The sequence below is a fragment of the Manacus vitellinus genome, unplaced genomic scaffold, assembly GCF_001715985.3.
Source record: "Manacus vitellinus isolate BGI_N305 unplaced genomic scaffold, ASM171598v3 scaffold_5_pilon, whole genome shotgun sequence".
NCBI lineage: Eukaryota > Metazoa > Chordata > Aves > Passeriformes > Pipridae > Manacus > Manacus vitellinus.
In genome coordinates, this window is record NW_021940682.1 from 26,516,817 (window position 1) to 26,542,300 (window position 25,484).

A 25,484-nucleotide genomic window follows, 5' to 3' on the forward strand; every position below is an offset into this window, starting at 1 on the left:
TAATTGAATTATGAAAAGATTTCATAATGGAAGGTGGATTAAGCTGTGGACACTAAATATAAGAAAACTATTATTTTACATATTTTCTTCTTCCTCTCTAGGACATTTTAAAGTCACAGACAGACTACGCAAGGATAGTAAAGAAGTGGGAACTGAACCTGTGACTTCCTTTCTATGTCTCCTTAAGTTATTGCAGACCTGCATAACTGTTTCATAACCAGTTTCCTTTCGCCTTACAAAAGTTGTGATAGGACAGGCAAAATACAATTTAAGTGGTGCAATAATGAGGAAATTAGTAATGTATTCTTCAAAAGCTTTTATTTAGCTGGACTAAGAAAACAGGAATTAGAGAGCTGTATCTTACAATGATGTCACTGGCATAGGCAAGCTCCCCACCCCTTCTCTAAATATTAATAGTTAAGAAACAACTTTAATATCTAGTATTTAGTAACTAAAGGAATTCCTTTTCCCTTCATTTTGCTGCTATTTCTACAACTCTTCCATCTTCACTCTGAATTACAATGTAAATACCTTGCATCATAATTTGTATGTGAAATGCTAGTGCAAATGAAATATACAGGACTTGCATTATCAACATCAAAGGTCCAAAATTTATCTCAGGTTCTATACTTTCTGTGCATTAAGGAGATAAATCTTGCCTCTCTGTCTCATCCTTATTATCATAAAATAAAAGCAACTGAACGTGGCAGAGAAGCAATTACTTCTAAAGGTTAGCATCTATCCCACAGAAACACACATATGAGGTAAGATTTGTAAGGAGGAGTGAATGAGAAGCGATATATATTTCACTAGAAAAACAAATAGTTGTGGGGGGAGGAGTTTAAAGTCATGCAGAGCTATTCTTTGTCCAACTAATATCAGTAGGCTTGTAAAAGATGTGATCTTCTAAAAGTTTTCCTCTCTCATATCCTTAGATGACCACAGTGAGAAACAATACTGATACTAGTACTGGCCTCGAGCTTTGTCTCTCTAGTATGTTCAAGAACATAATATTATTTCTCTTTGGTGTAATATATTAATCTCAGTGTATGGGTGCATGAATTAGATTACTCTGGAGGAAATTAGGTTATAAATCTGTATCTACCAATCCATATAATTTACCATTTTTATAATAAATGTGAGGTAACTTTCTCATTATTGTCCAGTGTAACACATCCACATAACCTTGTCACTGAGGTCATGACTGACATTCTCCTTCCAAGTCATCTCACTGGACCAGGGTCCTCACACACACATGAGTCTACACATGCTGCTTGTGTAATCCAGTACATTGCTTTTGGAAATAAGCCTTGGTAGGATCAATAAAATGTAACATCGTGTTTTAGTTTAATCCTCTATTTGCACCTTAAGTGGTTAACTTCCATCTTAATATATCACATTAGTCCTCCTTCAACCACATGTGGATTTTTGCTGAGTAAAAATCCATCTACTAGCTTCACTGACATTCTATTGAAGTTGGTATAATTTTTCTATGAGCCAGGGTTAATTAAGAGAGTAGTAACATAAACTAGGTTCTTGAGTCTACATCTACAGGGATAATTTAAGGCATGATAACCAGAGAGTTGAGATTTAAGCAGTTCCCATTGATTTTGGAACTTCAGTATTTTTGAATGTGACACCACTGTTTATATATAGATTTAGAAATTTAAAGCACAGTTCACAGCTTTACTGTCTTGGAGTGTGATTGAGAGACTATTAAGGTGATATATTCTTCAAGTAAAGTATTACCTATCAAATTAATAAGTAATATATTAAAGCTATTTGACATCCGTTTTCTTGTTTTATGTGTCTCCTATCACAAAAAAATTCTTGTTCTATTAAAGTATCCAAAATAATATAGAAATTTAGGCATAAGATTTTTTTCCCCTTGGAGTTTGCTTTTTTTTTTTCTTTTGGCTGTTCTGTTTGTTTGTGGGTTTTTGTTTTGTTTTGTTTGGGATTTTTTTAATAATTATATATCTATTTTTTAGTCTTTCTTTTGGGGGCAACTCAAAGACTATAAGGAATTTACGTCATTACATCACCATGGAAACAAGAAATATTGTGGCCAATCTTAATTAAGTAAACTTTTTAAGAACAGATTTCATTCTACACCTTGTGATTTATTCACTGTCTAGAGCCATACTGAAATGTTCACCTTGGTCATTAAGCTTTAGATTATTTTGTATCAAGAATATGTAATGAAATGTTAAGTTTCCATGTTAGTCCCTTTCTTTTCCATTCATTCTTAAACCACATTTTATATTTTCTGATAAAGTAATGTACTAATATCTACTCATATTTCATTGGCCAGTCAGTAAAATATAAATTCACTATCCTCACATACTGTTTTCATTGAGTCCTATGAATTTCTTCTAAGCTAAATTTGGCCTAGATAATGCATTTTTCTGTGATTACTGACAAAATTACTACACACAGAGTAATTACGGGTGACCAGCAGCTATATTCAACCATGTAACAAAACAAAAAGATCTCTCTTGGTGGGTTGGAACTGACGATCTTTAAGGTCGCTTCCAACCGAAACAATTCTGTGACTCTATCATGAAAGCAGGTCATCCTGTGTCAGCAATGTTCTCTATAAAAAGATTTAAATTTATGTTGAGTAAAGCGAGAAGTTTAAGGCTCCCCCTTTCCTGTCTACAGGAAGTTAGAAACACAATACAGAAGATGAGATCCCTAAAGGAGGTTAGTGAGGGGTTATGTGCCTAAATACCTGTTCCAGAGTAATTTATGAACTAGACAGATACATTATATTTAAATGAAAATGCTCTGCTTTACAATTAATTCTATTACAACTGGCATGCAGCCAAGCATATGTCCTAAGGGGACTGAAAAGTATATCTATGGATGCAATACTTATGGCATGCAGCCAAGTTCAGAAGAAATACAAGCTCAATGGATGTCAGCTATTGAAATTTCTGTAGTTCGGAAATCCAGTCATTCAGCCTGGAGGTGTTAAAGATCCAGATTTACCAGATAACCAATCCTTAAAAAAATAGTGCTCACAGTTCTGAAGTCAATAAACATGATTTTCCACATTGACAAGGGAAACGCATTCCTCCTACGCCCTACAAGTGAATTGCTTGCAGGTTGGAAACAAAAATGAAAACAACTTCTGGCATTTTGTAAACTCAGAACTAAATACAAACTTTGCGCTTAAACTCTCCAGAGATTTCAAGTGGCAAGAAAAACCACAGTGTTTGCATCAGCCTCCAAAGTCAAACTGAAGACAAGACAGAAAAGCAGCAGTGGCTATTGCTTGGTTTAACTCGATTTCTTAGGGAGGGCATTCTCCAGGATTCAATGTCATTTATACATTGCTATGATGTGAGTTCAACTGAAACATCCAATTTGCATTGAAAAATTTTTCCTAGAAGCAGTACTAAAAGCCAAGGGATTTAGTCTCCCAAAATGAAATACCTAACAGTTTTGCTGACCTAATTAAATTTACCTGTTCAGATAATGCCTTTTCATAAACTAAAGATTTCTGTATATGTAGGCATTTATCATTCACTGAAATAGTACTAAAAATATTTTTGTTTATTTTAAAGGTATTGATTACTGAAGAGGAGATAAACTGTTCTAGAAAATCATACCTAGATTTAACATAAAATATTTCAATTGTTATGTCTTAAAAAGTCATGAGTCTTTTGACTTCATGACTATTCTCCCTCATTCCTGCTTTCTTCCAATTTGTGTAAATCTAGAAAGAGAAAAAAAGCAGCAATCAACCAGTGATATTAAAAAATTACAATATGACAGAGTTTTCCAACAGAAATGCAAATTTCCTTTCTGTGCTGAAGCACCAGCAGCAAGTAATTACAGAAATAGTAAACGTTGAATTAGTCTATTGCACTATGTTTCCATTTTCCTCTACTGTCCCATTTTTTTCTGTTCTTCCTCCCTTCCATTTATTTCTGTGTTGTTGTTTATTTATATTTATTTTGAGATGACAGTCAAGAACTACACAAATTACTGAATACAGTAGGATATTTGACAGTGGCACTCTGAGTAATTTCACAACTAACCAAAAATGGCAGAATACGTCTCTAGCCTTCTGTCTGTCAGGAACATAAGCAACAAACAACTGCAGGGAAAAATATGGTCACCCACTGAGGAGGAATTATTTTGAAACTTAAGAAAAGTATTAAACTGAACTGTTGATACTTGAATGTCACAGTCCTGTTACTTTTATTTTAATCCAAAACACTGCCTGTCTCTATCATGTCTATGACTGTTTTTTCCCAAACCCCCTTGAAGAAAACATTTTAAAATAAAATATTTTAGATTTTAGGGAATCTTCTAGGATGACTATTATTGATTTTAATAGTTTGGAGCTGCAGCACAGAAATTTTACAAGGTAAAGTAAATTTTTCTTACAGCACTTTGGGTGATTTTCCAAGCCAGTAAAAAATAGGAGATTAACAGCACTGTGTGGTGCCATGTAAAATGCAAGAAAACACTGTGCAATTTTTTCCAGAGAAATATAGTGAAGCCTGTAATTCCCAGATTAAAGTTACAGTATGAGGCTGTCCCTAAGTACTCTAGCAACTACAGGCACTATTGCAAGCTATGCAGGGTGGTTTGTGGGCTCAAGTTCACTCAAAACAGATAAAACTTCAAAACATTTATTTATAAGTGAAATAAAGCTTCTCAGACTAGCGTGCTACTATAACAATCACTCACTGACTGATGGTAGAGAGGCCAGACATTAGGAGGGAGGGTTTCTTAGTCTTCTCTTTAGGACTACTAAAGTGAGAGGAAGAAAAAAAAATTAAAAGCCTTACTTGTAAATGATTTTTTTTAGGAGGATAGACAATGCTTTCTCTTCTAGAAGATCTGCTCGTATAATGGAAAATGAATTACAGTACATGCTCAAGGCGTCACCCGGCACTGTCATTTTTGACAGACTCATTTTATCTGAAAGTTGGGAGCCTTGCAATTTTAAAACCTTTTTAAAAAATTATGCTTTTCTTTGTGATATAGAAATAAATTACCTAAGCAAGGGACAAGGCTCAGATGCTGTGGTACCAAGTTGTTGTGCTAGCAGGAGATTGGATAGGTCAACTAACATGTCACATTGACAAATAAATTCTATAAGTAATTTAAGCAGCTTAACAAGTTAAAGGTATGAAAAGCACATAATGCTAAAGCATTACAGTTCTAACCAGCTACATATTCTTTCAAAAAATAAAAGAAGCACAAGCTTAAGCCCCAGACAACTGGCTATTTTCCAATTATTCTACTAGCTGAGTTACTAATCATGTTTTTCAACCACTAAATTATGTTATCCTAATGTACTTTCAAGAAAATTGTAGCTTAGTGAGCTGTAACTTTTAGATATGAACATATAACATGATCCAATATAGGAGTTAGGAAATTCTTGTGACTTATGATATTAGGTAACAAGACCGTAAATTCATTAGCTATTCCTCTGGAGCTCTTAAGTTGGTCTGTTTTTTCCTGCATATACAGCAGCATGCACAAGTCCACCTGGCATTTCTTGTATCTTTTCCAATATAAATGATGCTAAGATTCTATGTCATGCTGCTTTCAGTAAGCATTAATATCGGCAACAGACTTGAGAAGGCATAAAAGCTGGGGTTAAAATTAAGCCACTTCATTGGAATTAAAGTCAGGAAGTAAAATATATCTGAATTTGTGAACTTTATAGCTCTGACTTTACTGCTAAGGGGTTTTACATTAGAAATGCCTTTGGCTGGAACTTGAGAACTTGTCTGAAACTTGCCTCCTCTCCTGCCTTACCCCTCATATTCACTGACAGAGAAAAACTTTCTATCTATATTAGCACCTACGTGCACCCTTCACTTCATCAACAATCTCACATTTCTCTCCTGGAAAAGAGACACTGAGAAGTGTTATCAACAGTTTCATCTCAGGACCTATATTCAGAAACAGGTTTGTAAAAAGTTTGAACATTTGGTTACAACAGAAGTGGGGAAAAAAGCCTATCAAATGTCTCTCCTCTAACATCCAATTCAAAACCTAATTGAATTAGGGCCTTTCTCTCTCCTAAATTTACAGGCTGTGAGAAAACGATCATGAGCCCAGGTAGAAAAATATAACAGAAGTATAAATCACAGTGGTACCTCAAGTTGGGAATGGGTTGAAACGACTATGCCAAAGGCAGCAGCTCTAATCTGAATCCCAAGGAAGTCTATGAAGATTTCCAGGAAGCATGTCAGTCACAGCAATCATATATTTGCAATGGGAACTAATACTAGGACACTTCAGTATATCAGAAACTAACAACATTTATTTAATGTGAATCACTGAGCAGACAGTAGACTGCAAAACTGATTAAGAAAAAGTGACCAACATGGAGACAAAAATCCATATTTTACTGCCAAATCTCTTCATTATCCATTTTTCTGTTGAATGTCTTTTCAGACTTAGTAGTTGAAAGAACTAAGTGAAATAAATGTCAATTTTCAATAGACCAAAAATAAAGGAACTTTATTTTTCATGAATGAAATAACCACCTGAAAAATGTTCTGCCATCTCTAATTACTTTGTCATTAACACGTTGCCTTGCCATATGTTTATGAAGTCCTATGAAGTCAACAGGACATCAGCACCATCTTTTCAGCTTATGCTGCTGTCAGTAGAATGGACATCAAACCTATCTGTACAGATTGCCATGAATATGAGAAGCAACAGTAATAAAAGAAAAAAGTGCCAAGAGATGATGACAAACAAACGTGATGAGAACAGACTACAATTACGGCACAGAGCAAGTGTAGGTAAGCAAGTGTGTGTTGAGAAAAGAAAGGTATTGTATTGCCTATCACAGTGCAGCATTCAGTGTTCAAAGGTGTACACAGCTCTTCTCCTCCTTGCTAACGAGACACATTCTTCCATAAACACATCTCAGATGCTCAAGGCACAATCTACCTCACACATATCTTGAATTTATATCCCTGGAGAAAAGCAAACAGTTCAATTTTACTATAAGGATTCACATACATTTTTCATCACTTCTTTCTAAATAATAATGGCACTAGTGTTTAATCCTATACCTGCAGTTTCATAATGAGGGAACAAAATAAAAGAATTAAAAGATTAGTGGTTCGCTGTGTTTGTACAGTTCTGGGATTTGGGGATTTTGTTATTTTGAAGAAAACTGTGAGACTTTGTGTCCCAGAACCACTGCAAGACTTTCCCTAGCAGACTTCATATTTCACACACTCAGCAGTTCAGAAAATTAACCAGAAGAGTACTGGGGCGGGGGGGGGGGGGGGAGTGTGGAAGAGAAAAAAAAGAATGGATTTTAATTGAGAAAACTCTTTTCTTCCCGTTCTGATTCTGGCCAGGGCAGGATTAATCTTCGCAGTAGCCAGGAGGGGCATGGCTGGAACCCTCAGGTTATCCTATACTACCTCATTATTTTCTGGGGATAGGGAAGGGGTCCTTTCCAGGTCACGGAGCTTGGCAGTGTGGTCAGATATGGTCAGGAGTTTCTGCCTGGTGAGCATTCCCATGTGAATTGTTCACCTCTCTTGTACAATTTGTTATTAATATTGTTGCCGATACTGTTCATTTCCATTGCTGTTTCCATTAAATTGTTCTTATCTTTACCTCTTGTGTCTCCAATTCTCTTATCCATCCCACTGCAGTGGGAAGGGAGAGGGAGAGAACAGAATGAGTGAGTGCACATGGTTTTGAGTGTTTCAGAGGGAATACTAAATTGGAAAATATCATTCCTAAACCATGACTTTCCCACAGCAGTTCCAATAAATTAGAACTTTTGTGTCAAAGATCTGCTAAGAAGAAACCAATAACTGACTTTCTCCTATTATTTTTAGATGCAAGATATAAAGATATCTGCCAGCAAAGCAAGGTAAATTAGGAAATTTTCCTGTATAACTTACCTGTAGTTCTATTCCAGAGGAAGGTAATCAGTGAGTGCATGTATTTGTCAATATTCCAGCAATTTTAACTGTAACTGGAAATTGTAACAAAAAAATGCCTTTTCAGGAGTTGGAACTGACAGGCAGTGGGGATATAAAACCACCATCTTGACTTCCATTACAAGTTAAACAATTCCCATCCAGGTAGCTTTTAATCAAACTCTGTATTTGACATTACATGATAGCACTGATCACTTTTTAATTCTTTCTAAGTATGTTGTCACCTGTTATTCATACAGAAAACTTCTATTCTAATTTCTCCCCCTTTTCCAAAATCAGATACTTTTAGCAGTAATGGATCTGCTGAAATTAATTATGAGCTGTTGTTTTCCACTGGATATCTACCCTGTGTAAAAGGACATTTTTTGCTTGAAGACTAGGCAGCTTATAATCAAGGTCATAGAAAAAGCTTATTGCTAGATGAAAACCTGAGGAAGATACTCAGGCTGAGGCACAAGGACTGAAGAGTCATACAGAGGTGTATCAGTAGAGCACAGAAAGCAAATATGAACCCTCTAGGGTGAACAATGAAAGCAAATGAAGAATATATACAAATGAAAGAGGATATTGGTCAGAAAAATGGCAATGAGAAAATGTGAAATGAAAAGCAATTTTAAAACAGAATTGAGTGAATAAAATAGAAATTCATTTTCATTTTCAAAATGCGTACAAACCAAGAAGGGCCTGGCATTCTGCTATAACTATCATATGGGGCTAATTTAGCTGGAGCTACAAGCATATCTACACTCAGAAGGCAAGCAAATTTTACAGAAATAGAAAAGCCCAACTTTTCTGATTTTTTTAGAATAAGTTTTTAGTAGTTGAGTAGTTCTTTTCACAGGCTCAAAGAGATACTCCTAAAGAAGTGTAAATTCAAAGCATAAGTCATGTTATTCACAAAGCATAGGTGGCACCCAGCCATAGGCTGCTACAGCAACCCTGAGTCAAATGCTGAACACCTTATTGAATTAAATTATTACTTGTGATAAGGCTTTATCAACTCCTTACTGTGCATTATAATATTCCTATGCTATTGTAACTGTTTTCTTCTGGCACAGAGTTGGCAACACTTTAAGAATAGATACAATGTCTCACAAAAAAACCCAATGCTGTCAAAATCCCTAATTAAAAAGAATGACTGAAATAGTGTGAAAAATAGAGCAATAAGCAATTTTCAGGCCAAAGCCTTCTTGTCCCTTTACCTAACCTACTCTAAGGGCCTGGGACCAGTTCCCAGGAGCTGCTGACAAACTCACCGTCAGAGCCAGCAGTTTTCCATAGGTGAGATGGGCTGGGATGTGGTCGCTCTTGGATCGCAGTGACTCCACATACCAGTGCTCTGCTTCTGGTAGCCGGCTCATTCTCATATAGGCTTCTCCTACAGGGGGAAACAAATGCTGGTGAGAATATTCAAAATTTCTCAAGGCTTCTATAATTTGTTACCTCATTTATAATCTTCTACGTTTTAAATGTGTAAATCTTGAAAAAGATTAAGTGATTTGAAAACTTGCAATGACACACACGCAAAAAAAAGCCTTAGAGATGCTTGAATGAGGAGATTGAGTTAAGACTCTATTAGGGCTCAAGAGCATGGTTGAGATGAAACTCTTGCTGGAACAGAATTGCCAGAGAGAGCTCCAGATGCTAAGTTTCAGTCAGAAGTTTCAAAATAATGGAAATTTTACCATATCTACTGCAGAAAAGCTACTTCTTTTCCATCAGTCTACCCTGATGGAATGTAGCATGGAATAGCAAGAAGAAGACAGAAAATATTTTCATTTAATCACAATAAATCAAGAACCTATTTTGTTTTAAAAACTAGGGAAGTTTAAGAAAACAGTCCCAAAACTGTATTGGTGTGAGGAGTAAGACATTAAAAAACCCTAATCTCTGAATGTAGTTATCTTAGGTCATCTGCCACATTCTTTTTTTTTTTTATTATTTTAAAATTGCTAGTCTTAGGAAATCCCATACCAAATGACCAAAACTGGACATTTTTCAAAGTGAAATACTTTACTGTGAGAGGCTGAGTCAGGCAAGTTTGAAGAACAACAGGTGAATGGGATGTCAGAAAACCATATACTGTTATACAGACAATTGTAGCCGAAATTTGTGAGGAAGAGTTTAGCATACACAGAAAGACAATCTCTTTCTTCAAGAAGCAAACAACTAAATCTATCAAAGCTTGGAATCAGCAATACCAAATGTATGCAATGGTGAAGAACAGCAGCTTTCAGATTAATACTCTGCATTTACACAGCTCTTTCACAAAGGCTCTAGATATAAATGTGCCCTTCCCTAGATCAATGACAGACTGTAAATGCCTACTGGAGATTCAGGATTTCATAATCTCCCCAGCTGATCCATTTCAAATAAATGGCTAAGTATCTTCCCAAAATTATGAAGTCACAGCTTATCAGAGGATCAAGACAGGACCATAACTGACCCATGTAAAGGTCAGCTAAGTCTGCCTACAGGTGAATTACTGCCCCCAATTATGCACTACATGTAAATTAATAACATGTGAAGGCATCAGGGAGAGAGAGGGACCAATGTTCTTTATTCAAGCTTCTATATGAAGCCAAAAACCACACCCCCAAAACTCGGAGAAAAAGATGCTCAAAGAAGTAAAATAAGGAACTCATACCTATCAAGTATTTACAGAGGCTATGAAGGATTTTCTTGATGAGAGTAAACTGGACAAGGCCCAGTGAAGTTTAGTTTTTTGGGGGTTTTTTTCGGTTATTTTTGTCACCAGAGGATCTGGATCCCAGGGAAAATGTAGAACATAAGTTTTGAGCTTCAGAAGTTAGGGTGCAATGCATGCAAGATGACCAAGCCGCAGCCCACAGATAAAATGAGCACGATGTAGAGTCAGAAGTCACGTTGAGCCAAGGCTAAGGGAAGGCAACATGATTTTTATGAACAAATAGAGTTTTTTTCCAAAAAGCGGTGCAAGCCTGTAAATACAACAGACCAGGATTTCTAACTCAAGGATCTACAGAGCATTCTGTATTCATGCACTAGTCTTGGATATCTGATTACATACACAGAAGCAGATGATATTTCAGTCCCAGTACTCAAGTAATTCTGCTGCTGTTTAGGGTCAAACTAAAAGAACAATTAAAAACAAACAAACAAACAACAACAACAACAACACAAACAAAACCAAATTAAAATTAAAAAAATCCAAACATGTAAGAAACCCCAAAAGAACATGAACACCCTCAAAACTCATGATCACATTCAGTGAATTAACGTCATGTGAAGTTTTTTCACTATGTCAGCACTCAAAAATAAGTGACATAATATTATACTCTATAAGCAGAAAACAAAGTCATGAAGTCTTGAAAGGATGGAATAAGCCAGAAGCCAAGCTAGATGCTCCCCTCAACTCCTCTCACTAGCCACACGCTTTATGGAAGAATGTTTAATAATCTGATTGCACACTGTTTTTCCCACAGGCCTCTGCTTCATTTAGCATACCGGAAATGAGGAATCATTATTGTCCTTTTCTTTAAGTGGAAAATTCCAGCCCAACCTGTTACAGCTTGGCAAAGTTTCAAGCAATTAACAAGATGCTCTAAAAAGTAATGTAAGCAGCCAAAAGAGATGGAGCTATTATCTACTGGTAGTAAAGGCTGAATGTACTGCCAAATTTCAAATAGATCCAAGGTTCTCATCTATTTTCCATGATGGATTCTGATATAGGAAGAGATTAAAATCTTTGGAGTACTGGCAAATTCAATTTTTAATAGGCTTTAATAGCTCAACTACTTTACAGGCTAGCTACTTTACAGGATATTTCTGAGTGACACATCTAGAAAAAAAGCTAAAATATGTCAATCTAAATGTCAAACTGTAGAGAAAGAAACCGTATTCCCCTGAAGTCTTTGCAGGGAATTCTCTATAGCTGAACATTTTTTTCTGAGGAGCCTATTTTCTGCCTATAAGCCCTCCATAATCAAGAATTGCTATATTATAAGTAATTAGAACATATCATTGCTACAGAAGGAAATACTGTTAGGGGGTTTTTTTATTAATTGCATCTTATAAATGATTCACAGTGATACCCTTATCTAAAAAGAAATCAAAGTTGAAAACTGAAAATGGCTCCTACCACTGCCATACTCAAAGACCAGAATAAAACCAAGCAATGGCTAACTGAACTGTTAAATCAATCAAGTGATTTTATGCATTAGACTGAAGCAATTTAATAACAGCTATTCCAGCCTAAGACAATTTTCCAACAATGTCAGAGAAAACATGTATGAATTCATTTCTGCCATTTAGGTTGTATTTGTGCGTCTGAGATTAAAATAAGAATAATAATATTTGTCATTTACAATCATGCATTTTTATAGACTTGCAACACAAGTGAATTTAGCCATTAGAAAGATAACAGTGTCCATTGGCAGAAAATATGTAAACCAACAGCACACACATAAGCAGGTTTCTATATTTAATTTAACAATTATTTATTTTTAAAAATCTTTCCAAATTCACGCTAAAGATCTGAAAGATCACACATAGACACTTTATTAATGACGTCAGATCTATGAAGTTCAACGGAGGCAACAACAACAGAGAAAGAAATTCATGGTAGTGGAAACCTTAAGACATAAATTGACAGTTATTTCCATTCCCTAATCTGTATCAACATGCAGACATGTGCAGCGTTGCCTGCACAATGAGTGGTGGTAATAGATTCAATAGCAGACTGGAGTAAAATGGGACAAATCAGTAATGCAAAACTGCTTCTATTTTTAAGGGGGTTAGTTCAGTTAATATTTTCTGAGTTTTATGAACCATTTCTTGGCTTATTCTACAAGAAAGAGCATAGATTATTAAACTGTAACTTTCATTTACTAATGTAGTGCAAGAAGAACATTAATACGCAACTGAAACAGTATTTAAAGAAATGCACATGAAGTTCATTAACACTTCTATTAATAATTCCAAAGAAATGAGAAATAGGATACCTTTCAACTAGATTTACATCACTGTAACGAAAATCCTTATACTGAGGTGGATTTTATTTGCCACAGAGACAGATCACTTGCAAGACTACCATTCACCTACAATATTTTCCCATATTTCCTCAGAATTCTTGGAATTTAAAAATAATCCTTCAAAATCAACAGAACAAAATAAAACCCCACCAAAATAACAGAACAGCCAAAACCTCCTCAATAAAATGATGCCAGGACATTAATTATAAATAACAATATTTAATTAACATATCATTAAAATAATTAACATATAAGTAACAATAATTAAACCCCAATAACAATCATAATAAACATTATTTATATTAAATAATTAGGCTAATAAAATATTAGCTTGCTAGCAGCTATTTCCCCTGAAAGGTTAACTTCTTACTGGATAATTAGGTAGAATGTGATTTTAAGGAAAAAAAAAAAAGGACACGATTTTCTAATACATATCATACATTGTTAAAAGGTAAAATCAGGTACCATTTACATCAATGTATATTACATGGTTCTAGATTAACCTCTCACCTACTGATTTCATATTTGTTCTGTTTCAGATGTAATCACACCAAGCAAAGGCCATGTCCTGGCAGGGAGTATGCTAGATTTTCTGATGAGCAAGTGCAGTAGAACTATGGATGTAACAGCACTGTGCCTCCACAGATGTATTCTACCCATATTTTCAGGTTAAGAAGATATGTCCCTCCAGTGGTCCTCCTTTTAGGACCCCAAAAGATATTGTTGAAAAGACAACCAAAAAATTATCTCCATAAAGGAGAAAACAACCTTCAAATTTCTGGGTGGTAAAAATTTAATATGGAAAATATAAAATTTGACACGGACAAGACACCAGATGTCAAAGTACAAGGAAAGATGGAGATGCCCTTTGAAAAGAAAAATTTCTAATATATACATTCAGTCAGGATTTAAATTTCATTTTTCCATCGTTCTTTGAATTGGGAATATGAAAAAGTTGTGTCAGAAAATGATGGAGAGGTCTGCAACCCTGTGTGCCACAATACCACAGGGAGTTTGTGTCTTTGATAATGCAACTATGCAGCTTTGTACAAATCAAGGCTGCAGATGTGCCTACCATAAATGCACCTCCCCAGATAGATGACTTCCTTCTTTTTTCCCCTTCAGTACTAGTGCATAAAATAACATAATAAATCTGGAAGCACAGTTTGATGTTATACTATACTGATGTTTAAGATATACTGTAAAAGATTAATAGTTTTGGTTATAAATATGCAGTGCATGCACATCTTCTCTGAAACAGCTGAAACATGTGAACATAATGAGCACCAAGTTCTGCATAGACTAAGCATATTCTGCTTGGGTTTTTTCCCTTTTGCAGAACAATCTCCTTGAAGATTTCAAGGAATGTATTGTATTTTAAGAGGGCTTTTGATGGATGGGAGTCAATCCACATTTACTTTGGCAAATCCACATTTTACTTTGTTACTGAACAAATTTTTATAGGCCTCAATTAGCCAAAGCAAAGCCTTATCTGATTTAATTAGACCACTAAGCTACTTTTGAAGGAAAATACTCAAAGTAGAAAACAGATATAAGTGAAAGGCAAAACAAAATCAGATGCAGCATGGAACAGCATGGACTTTGCACAGCTGTTTCCTGTTGTAGAAAGGCTTCTAGTGAAAGAAGTATACTGACAAAAATAGAGGCATTGAGCTCACCTGAGATAGATGATTTCATTTTCATGCCAGTATAGGTTTCTTTAAAACACTATTAATAGAAGCACTTTCCCTTAGAAACATGCCTAACTGGGATCTATCTAGTCGAATTTCAGTATTAGACCTTTTTTTCATCTGCATATGTTATGATTATACTTATTTTCATATAAAACCCCAAATGTTTAAAATGCAAATGCCTTTCAGGCTTAGACTCAGCTTTTTCAGAATATTGCCTAAGAAAACTCAAGCATTTCACATGAACTTATACATCAATAATCCAACAAGATAAAACTAAGAAAATCTCAGAACCTGGACAAAAAATATCCTGGTCTTAAACATTGCATTCATTACCCTTTCCAGCAATCCACCACTGAAATCCACCTTCATACTCAGCTTGAATCCCTCAAAGCAAAGTGAAAAACCAGGAAACACTGCAATCAGATTGAAGATTTAGATTTTCACAGAATCAGAGAATCATTTAAGTTGGAAAAGACCTCTGAGATCATTCAGACCAATCTTTGACCAAATACCACCATGCCAACTAGACCCACAGCACAAGTGCCACGTCCAGTTGTTTTTTGAACACTTCCAGCAATGGTGACTCCACCAGTTTCCTGGGCAGCTCATTCCAAAGCTTGACAACCATTTCAGTTTTCCTAGGTTGCTTCAGTCAATGAAGAGCAAAGACACAAAGCTCCAGCACTGTGAACAATGTGACTATATGGAAATGCTGACTCCCCCACCTACCTGGGCAGTTTGTTCCAATGCTTGACAACCATTTCAGTGAAGAAATTCTTCCAGATATCCAACCTGAACCTCCCCTGGCACAACTTAAGGCTATTTCCTCTTGTTCTGTTGCTAGTTGCCTGGGAGAAGAGGCCAATCCCCACCTGGCTACGACCTCCTTTCAGGTAGTTGTAGAGAGCAATAAGGTCTCTCCTGAGCCACCTCTTCTCCAGGCTAAAAAGCCCACCTCACTCAGCTGCTGCTCACATGACTTACTCTCCAGACCCTTCATCAGCTCTGTTGCCTTTCTCTGGATACACTCCAGCACCTCCATGTTTCCCTGTAGTGAGGGGCCCAGAACTGGACACAGCACTCGAGGTGTGGCCTCACCAGTGCCGAGTACAGGGGGACAATCACTTTCCTGGTCCTGCTGGTCACGCTATTCTTGATACAGGCCAGGATGCCACTGGCCTTCTTGGCCACCTGGGCACACTGCTGGCTCATGTTCAGATAGCTGACGACCAGCTACCCCAGATCCTTTTCCACTGGGCCTCTTTCAGGCACTCTTCCCCCAGCCTGTAGTGCTGTAGGGGGTTGTTTTGACTGAAGTCCAGAACCCAGCACTTCACTTTACTGAACCTCGTATCAGTGACTTCGGCACATCGATCCAGCCTGTCCAGATCCCTCCACAGAGCCTTTCTAGCCTCCAGCAGATCCAGCAGAGAACACTCATGCTCAACTTAGCATCCTCTGCAAATTTACTGAGAGTGCACTTCATCCTCTCACCCAGATGATCGATAAAGAAATTAAACAGGACTGCACCCAGTACAGAGCCACCACTAGTGACTGGCCACTAACTAGATGCAGCACTCAGCTACTTAGCTTTGAACAGCAGATCTAAACTACCAGATATAAACTTACCAGTCTGCAAAGTCTCAGAGGGAGAAGGGTTAAAGTATCAGGATGGGGGCGAGAAGGGGAAGAGAAGCATAGTATTTTGTTCCCATCACCATTGGAGCAAACTCCATTTTTATTTCCATGGAACACACAATAAAATGACCATATGAAAGAAAAAAAAATATCCTTTTTTATGAATCAAAGTAGTTTTAAAAGAAAAAAAAAACCTGTAATGTCCACTTAGTAAGAAATTACCAGTAAAGCTTCATGAGATGCATAGAAAGCATACTGATGACTGGAGCTTAGACAAGCGCAGTTACCATACTCTGGGTAAGTTAGGATGTGGAATATGTACATCGCAGCTTAATCATCTTTGGATCTTAAAAATTAAATCTTGCACAGCATGAACAGCAAAACTATAGCAGCAAAAGGGTTTCTTGGAGTTCTAAACAATATTTTAAGATAATTCAATAAGAAAGCATTTAATGGGAGCAAGGGGTAAATGGGACTGGAGCCTTAACAATATTAACAGATTTGTAGAAACAGCCACGTCCACCCAAAAGTAAAATCAAAGTGATAGTTATGTTACAATCATCAACACAGACAGTCTCTCTGCATGCTAAGCCTTTGTACTTACGATATATACCTCTGCACCAGATGTAAAATCTGGCTCCCCTTTTCTGGTCTGTACACTTGTGTATGATTTGTTTTCTGTCCATGTGCCATGCAGAAGATTAGCAATGAGAAATCTAAACTTTAATTTGTGCATCATGAGCTGTATTTGCTCCTGGAATGTTAGTTTCTTTTGTAACTTGCATTTCTCATAAAAAATGTTTGTTAGGCTTTGCATTAAACGCATTTGAAAATAGACAGATGTCAGTTAGCAAGGGCAGATGAAATATAATCAAGAAATTTGTCTTTAAGACAGTATCCTGCCAACCTAAACCTGAACAATGCCACCCTGACGTCTTTCTTGTTACTGTTGGGTATTAAAATAAAGCCTCCATGGTCCACCTCACACCACTTAACTGTCAGGAGCATGAATTACTGTAGCAGGTGGGCTAGTGTGGTTTTAAAAGCAATGTAATACAATCAACTGTACAATATCAGATTTCAAGGAACGCAAAAGACATCTAGAGCAGAGGCTGATCCTTAAGTAATCCTAATATTGGCATTAAAGCATTCAAGATCCCACTGGGACCATTTTATCTTTTGACCTCAGGTTTTAATTGAAACTTTAAACAAAATATATTACCTACTTAATACAGCTGAGTTGGACTCTGGTCTTTGTAGTGCAAGTTGCCATGCCAAGCAAATTAATTTGTGTAACCTTAGCATGTACTTTTTAATTTACATCAAAGAAATATGACATAGAGAAATAAATACCAAGCCAACATTATACAGCTTGTTGAATAATTATTTTGATTCTAGTTTTAGAGTTTCAATTTTTAGCTGTTCTGAGTTCTTTAAAAAAAAAAAAAAAGAAAATGTTTTATTTCTTGGTGCAAAGCCAGAGAAACATATGGTTTCCTTAGTTGAGTTTTTGCACACCTGGCAAAATAAATCATAGCAACAGGAGACCAAAATCTTCCCTGCAACTTTTCATATGCACAAACGTAGAACATCTGATGCCGGTATTCCGGCCCTGTCTTTTGTACCATGAATAAAATGCAAAGTCAAATGGATGGCCTGCTTCTTGAGCCCCAGTACTTCTTTTTCCCTTAAAGAGGCAAATTATTTAGCATTTTAAAGGATGAGAGTCTGTCAGGCAGACTGACACACCAGAGGAATGAGTCACTTTTGTCAGACCAAAAGGCCAATAGAAGCAAGCACAGGAAAAGAAGTGTAATGCAAACAGGGAAAGCAGGTGGTATAAAGGCTTAGCACTGCTAGAGTGTTAATGCTACTCCACTCAAGAGTGCTGGAGTTCAAACCTAATTCAGTTTAAACAGTTCATCTCCTGTTTATTCTCTTTCAAGTAGGACATGGAAATCATACAGGGGAAAAAAAATTCAAAAAAGTTGTTCAAATACATGATTGAATAATTATTAAAAATTAGAGGAAGCACTGTTTTCTTATATCATTTGCCAATATGTGGCAATATGTGTGCCACTCAACCAAGCAGAGAGATTGCCAGAGACTAAGAATACCTTAACCACAATAACAACCACAGCAGATAATCCTAAAACTGTAACTATTCTTGGATTTCATGACAAGCGGTGACAACTTTTTCCAGGGGAAAGGACTACTTCCTTCTACTGGTTCCCAAGCAGATGGGGAGCACTCTCCAGTTTCTCCCCCTTCCTTCCCACCAGTGAGCATACAGTGAGTGGGCACATCTCAGTCAGGTTTATAAGGATGCAAGTGCAGAAGACAGGACTGGCCTATTTCAGTTCCACTAGTCTCCCTTTTAAAGGCGAGAAGTAGGCAGACAAGTTTATAAAATGCTGTTTATCAAAGAAAGTGTTATAGTGAACATGTTTATAATTTTGTCTTGAACATCAAACCAGAAATAAACAATCTAGTCGGCCTTCTGATACTCAGTGACACAGTAGGAGCTGCAAAGTGGATGCACGCCTGATAATGGATGCAGTTGCCTTGTTCTCCTATCACACCTAATGCAAAGAGATGAGGTATTTAGGATTTATTTAGTATTTAAGATACTAAGTCTAAGCTAGTCATTTCAGCTCCTTTTAGAGTAAAAGTATGCTTGCAGGGGATTATTTTTATAATCTCAAATAGATGTCTAAGTCAGACAGGCTTCATTAGATATGGTTTTCTTTCCGCACTATAAAGAAGCATAGCTACCTTGTCATCTAACCTTTATACTATTATAGGTAGGAGAGACTAACTGCAGTCATGTAGGCTTAGGTAGACACATACAGGACAGCTTTGAACAAATCAGTCTGAGTCCTGTTAATATAGCTGCACTGTATTCAAGTCACTATCCAACTCATTATGCAGCCTCTTGGATTGCCTTTGCAGTATAACCTACAAGCAACACCTCAGCAACCAGCGTGAAGCAATTTCTGCTTTCCCTGCAACAGCTGCCATCACAATAGCAACCAAAACACAAATATATCCTATGTTAATGATAAGCTAAACTTCACAGAGCTCCATAAGGGGCTAAGGTACACTCATAGCTTGTTATGCCACTAGGACATCCGTGAAGTGCTGGTAGCTGCATAAAGGAAGCAGAAGCTGGAATATGGGCTAAGGAAGAGAGTGAGGAAATACAGCAGAAGCCAAGCCCGGGCAAAGGACTTGAGTTAGTCTTTGTGTTCACTAAGGTTTTGTGAGTTAATAAATGCAAATCCCAGGAACAGAGTGAACTTGGATGTAATGGACAGTGCTTACAAAGGAAGTTGAGAAATGCCTCCTGAACCTAAAAAAGTAACCAATGGGCAAAAAAAAAATAAAAACCTGAGAAACTTATAGGTCATAGTGGTTCTAAAGGGAACATCTATTCATGGGAAAAGAAAAAGGGTGGCACAGGCCCGCTTTGTAATGGGACAACCATCATGCTAGAAACAGTGTTGGTTTAATTTTTCAAATTTTATACTTCTGAGGAACACTTTGATCAGAATTATGAAATACATATCTGCACTAAAGAGGGCAGTCAGACTCCAGAGGATTTGCTCAAGCACTGCAGTGGTCCTGAAATTAGCTCAGTTGGTCAGAGCATGATGCTAATAACGCCAAGGTTGCAGGTTCAATCCCCATAGGGGCCATTCACTTAAAAGTTGGACTCAATGATCCTTGTGGATCCCTTCTGACTCAGAATAATCTGTGAAATATAATGCAAGAGTACTTCAGCAGTCACTATAGGTGTGACTGTAGTGATACCTATACTACAACAGCAGTTGTAGTATAGAACCGATAAAACAATAATTTCACTAAGACTCACTATGAACAAAAGTACATGAAGTAACCAATTTGTCCATTTTACAGATTTTAGCCCTTGGTATCAATCTGATAAAGTTCATTATCCATGGAGAAGTAATTCTCCATTGAACCATATGAACTGCTAAGGAAGTGTTTAGACTGTTACTGACATTAAATGCTTTGTCACTATGACAAGAGAAGAACTTAGTTTAGCATTTACATCTACATTTTTCAAATATGTAGCATCAATTACAACTACAATTTTACTTTTTCCCTGTGCCCTAGTACTTTTAAGGTGCTACTAAAAGATGCCTTTCCTGAATAAGTAGAGTGAGCGGTGCCTCCTTTCAACAACTGTGTCAAACCAATTGGTATCAACCAATACATTCCCTTATACATTAGGCATTGGTGGGGGGAACCACAAAAAAAGCCCACATGCTTCCTGTTGACCCTAATTGTTTCCACATATATTTTTAATTGCTTTACTTTGAACTACTTTAAAGTAAAGGTTCTTACATCCTTTTCTGTCCAAGAGAGGACCTCACAGAGTACTGGGCCAGACACTTCAGTTGCTTAGCAGAAACACATGACCTTTCAGAGAAAATTCCACTAAAAACATCTCTGGAGCAATAAGAATCTACCCTCTTGTTTACAGATCTGAGTACTAAAAAGAGTAATTAATATTTTCTTCTTTCTTTTATCTGTTTAATGTATCCTGTATAAAGATGTGATGCAGAATATGAGGAGCTGAAATTAAATAAAACACCTCATAGCAAAACTGATGTTTTTTGCAGTACTCAAGAGACTCCTCTAAAATTTTGAAGGACAGATAGCTGGAAGAAGAATTGTCCCATTGTAGATGTCTAACCAAAAGTCCATCAGCTGGGAATAAGTTTTTGGCACAACTTTAAAAAAAGAGTCCAACTGCCTCTGTAGGCCTGTTTGGACACCTTGTTGGTTTGAAAGGCAATTCAAAAACTAATTCCCCACACTAAATTTTACGTTATAATCAATCTCACTTCATTTTTTATAAAGTTTCAAAGATATATGAGAGATCTAAAAAAAAAACCAAAACACAACACCAAGTATGAATTGCACACTGGGCCTCCAAGATAGTGGACAAGAAATTCTGGAGGCAGAGAAAAGCACTAATCCACACATTCTAAATGTAAAACTGCTGCATTGACACTCTTCAAGATACCCAGCATCTAATAATCTCATCATTTATTGTGCCTTATCCAGCACTGCAGTTACTGACATTTAAGCTCTGAACCTAGTTTGGCTTGTATCTACTGAAGGTAATTATTTTAGGGGTTTATTAGCTAATTCATTTGAGCACCAGTTGCCTGGCTAAGCTCTTTTGTTTCACCCTGCCTGACTCCTCAGATATTATTCTGAAGCACTAACAATGCACTTACCCATCATGTTATATAAGCTCTGTGGTGCAAACTGCCTTGGCATTTTCTGTACTGCTTCTTTGTAAACCATAAGGGCATCCTGAAAAGAGACACACAAGCAGGAAAGCACAAGTTTCAAAAGCATACTTTCACATATAAAGTAAAACCAAACTATCTTCCTTCCCCAAATGAATGGTGCAGAGAGAAAACACAACAGTATCATAAATATCACACAAAGTTCGAATTTCTCCTTTAAAGTGGTTTTTTTACCTGAATTTTACCAAATTCAGTGAAGCTTATTGACAAGAGATCAGATTAGTTCCAATATTGCATCTCTTTTCCCAGGCAAAAGTAACATTTTTTTATACCCTTTAATGACTGATGAGTTTATAAACAGATATAAAATTCTGCAGGCTGTCAAAGAATATGGAGTAATATCAAATTGCAGACAAAGAACTTTCTGACGAAAAAGCTACACTAAGTGACCTAAAAATAAAGAAGTCATTGTCTACTGCCAAGTAATAACAAAACATAATCCTCACAACTGAAGTCTGCTCCACAGAAAAAATGAGATGCACTATAAAGTCAAGAATGCCAAAACAGGAATCTCTTTGCAAATATGCTGTACCTTAAATTACTTGATCACATATTTACTCATTCAGTACTTTGGATGGTTACTGGTCAGTCTGTTAGCTCTGCATCAAACAGTCACAGCTTATGAAGGCTGAAATATGCTTGAAAAGAACCTAAATGTATGATCAAATCAAGAATGCAACAACCACCAAGCAAAAATATGATGTTTTATATTCCTAAAGTCCCTCCAGGTATTGAGGTGCAAGGGATTTTAAGAATATAAACCATCCAGCTCTACACTGTATCAGCTGTGCAGACAACATGCTGCTGTTCTCTTCCCTGTATGTGTGCATTAGCTGTCTGTGTTTTAACCAATTAGTAGCAGCCATCTGACAGAGCTGAATGCAGCAGACAGATGACACAGAATCTGCAGAGCTTGTGCATGACTAATCTTAAACAGCTGAGGTAACTGTCATGGTCAGGAACACTTGTATGGATCAAAACCATGCACAACTCCTGTTTCTGAAGTATGCCTGGCAATGCCAGGAGAGAATGACTTCTTTTAAATACTGCCAAAGGTCAAAACTAAAGTGAATGTCCAGTTTTAGGAAATTCATCAGGGAAAATGGAAAGGAATCACAACAGTCACATTCGCACATGTAAATGAGATGGGATGGCTTAGGTGTAGCATATGGTTACATTAAAAATATCCAACCCACTTTAGCACTTAGGTCAAGTTATCTGAAAATAGCACATAGTGGGATGTTTTTAATCACTGAAGTTTTAAATTGTTTCAACTGGGTCTTATTTTTGGAGACTTAAAAGCAAACATAATTGCATTTTTCCAACTAAGGATGGACTTACTCTGTTTTGAATTATAAAGTCAGTACACTTTAGGTTGACTGGCCTGTAATCAGGTTATATCCTTTGCATATCAGCTACAGGTACAAAGGCAAAACCAATGAATTTACACGTATCAGATGTGACCACTACTAATGTTGACTCTGACATGAGAATATCACACTGCTAAGTAATACCATCACACCTGTGGCTGTGGAGACTAAATATTCTCTGTAGAGAACGCTAATCTTGATTTAGTGAAATGTGTGCCTGTGATGTATTTTGAAAGTCTAGGTGGAAGTAGTAGATATTATTTATGTATGAATGTTTTATCATGATATTATAGACAAATCTGGAGTCTTACCTCATAATGTCCTTGTTCATGAAAAAGTTTTCCTAAGTTATAAAGACAGCTGGTAACAGAGCTTTTATGAGCATGAGGATCTTTCAGATTTTCATCAGGGATCTCTGAGCACTTCACAAAAGTCCTCCTGGCTTCCTCTGTCTTCCCTTGGTTCATCAGGATGATACCAGTATTTAAATAGGCAGCTGTGAAGAGGGACAAAATGTTACTTTCAATGGAGTTCTGTTATGCATTATCTACTGTTTTAATTCAAAGTACAAAGCATCTGCTAGAGATTTTATGGTTATCTAATTTTGTTTTCTGTAATACAGATCATATATTATTATTATTATTATTATAGATAAACATATAATGAATATGTGCACATATGAGAGGTAAAAGTACAAAGACAAAGGAAAGAAGAAAGTGGCCATAAAGACTGGTAAGGAGGGAAGGAAACAGTGGTTAGGCAGGGTACTCCATTTCGTTCCTCTTATTAGGACTGTATCAAGCAATAACACGATTGCTTGAAATGTTACAGAAAATATACATATACATTAATACGTATATCTATGTATATATACATAGATATAAGATTTAATACTGAAGGTACAAAAGTCTCAGCAATCTTAAAAATCACCTACTTAATTTTAGAACCAATCACTGGTAACATCCCAATGATTATTCTCCATTTTCCCCAGGAAAGAAAGGAAAAATGAAAGGACTTCAAAAATATTTGTATTATTTACTCATGCATACCATAAATACCAGGGAGTGGCTGTAAGGAACAGCAAACAAGTGCCTGAAAATTTGGGCAGTAGTATCTGTGGCTCAACATCCCAGATAAGAAGCATTTTAGGTTCTAGTTATGCTTCTGAGTTTAACTCATTATGTGCTTCTTCCTTGTACCACACTAAACATAGTTATTTACTAATAAACACTTGCTTTCAAGTGTACAATTTCACCTTTTGCTTTCTGAATTAAAAACTTCTGAAAAAAAGGAAGTGTTATCAAAGAGTAGGAGAATTTTCTATAAAACTATAGTCAATATTATACAACCTTGTATAGTTGAAATACTTACAAGCTAGTGTGGGTCTGCTTCCAATTGCCAGTTTATAATAATGCAATGCCTCTGAAAACCTGCTGTTTTCCTGAAGGAGTAATCCTCTGCATAAGGGAAAAAAAATAAAAAGAAAACCAGAAGAGAGTGAGGTTACTACAAAGAGTAACTTGAAAACAAATATTGAAAACAAAACTCAAGTAACAAAGAAAAATATGCTGACTGGTATTTCAGAGATTTAACCACTCTCTTAATAACAATTCAGTGCAAAAATTATTTTGTGAAAAATATTAATTCAAAGACATCAGGCGCATTCATATGACTTTTAAAAAGCAGATCTTAACTGCAGAAGTCTTGACTTTACTGGAAACCAGAGGATTCATTTTCTCATTTGAGAAAACATTAGTTTGTGAGATTTTTTAAAGTGGCTAGAGTATGATGGAGGTATTTTTAAGTCATTCAAGTTTAGCCTGTCATCTTTTCTTGACTTGAAATAAGTAGGTCTTTTTCAAATGCCTGATAAAGTTAACCACCTAGCACTTGATATGTGTCACATAAACCAGTCCCCTTGTTGAGCAATTGCACTAGATTATTTCCTGTACAGCTAAGCACCTACAACAGTTACACTTTTCCTGCATTATTTATGTTCTAAGCAATTTTACTAACTGAAGAGGTATTAAAAATTATACTGAATACTTTCAGTTCCATAACACATGGACTTTAATTTAGCTTTTAAGACAAACATCCTTGTGAATTACAATTTACACCAGCCAGCCACCCACAAATTTCTGAGAAATAAGTGGTCTGGAGACCATTGACATGAATGCACATTATATGCTTAAATGAAGGCACAAAGCATTACAGTGTTCCCAAAGTTTTAGAAGACTGAAAAAAGCATATACAAATATATTAAAACCAGAAGGATTTAAAAATCCTTAAAAACTAGTAATTTCAGAGTGGAGACTCAGACCTTATTATCCAGGGATAAATGTCCCTTGTCATATAACTCAACAACAACCCCATGCAGCACTACAGGCTGGGGACTGAGTGGCTGGAGAGCAGCAAGTCAGAAAGGGACCTGAGAATCTGGACTGACAGGAAGCTGAACATAAGCCAGCAGTGT

General features: G+C 36.4%; 1 protein-coding gene across 1 annotated transcript in view; it reads right to left on the reverse strand.

Annotated features, from left to right (window-relative positions):
• TMTC2 (transmembrane O-mannosyltransferase targeting cadherins 2) overlaps window positions 1-25,484 on the reverse strand; it is a 144,083-nt gene that overhangs the window by 47,844 nt on the left and 70,755 nt on the right. Inside the window, exons 5-8 of the mRNA XM_018080793.2 lie at window positions 24,383-24,468; window positions 23,323-23,507; window positions 21,567-21,645; window positions 9,209-9,330 (exon numbers count right to left, since the gene is read on the reverse strand). Of these exons, the coding sequence (XP_017936282.2) occupies window positions 9,209-9,330; window positions 21,567-21,645; window positions 23,323-23,507; window positions 24,383-24,468 (472 nt within the window). The remainder of the gene's footprint in view (window positions 1-9,208; window positions 9,331-21,566; window positions 21,646-23,322; window positions 23,508-24,382; window positions 24,469-25,484) is intronic.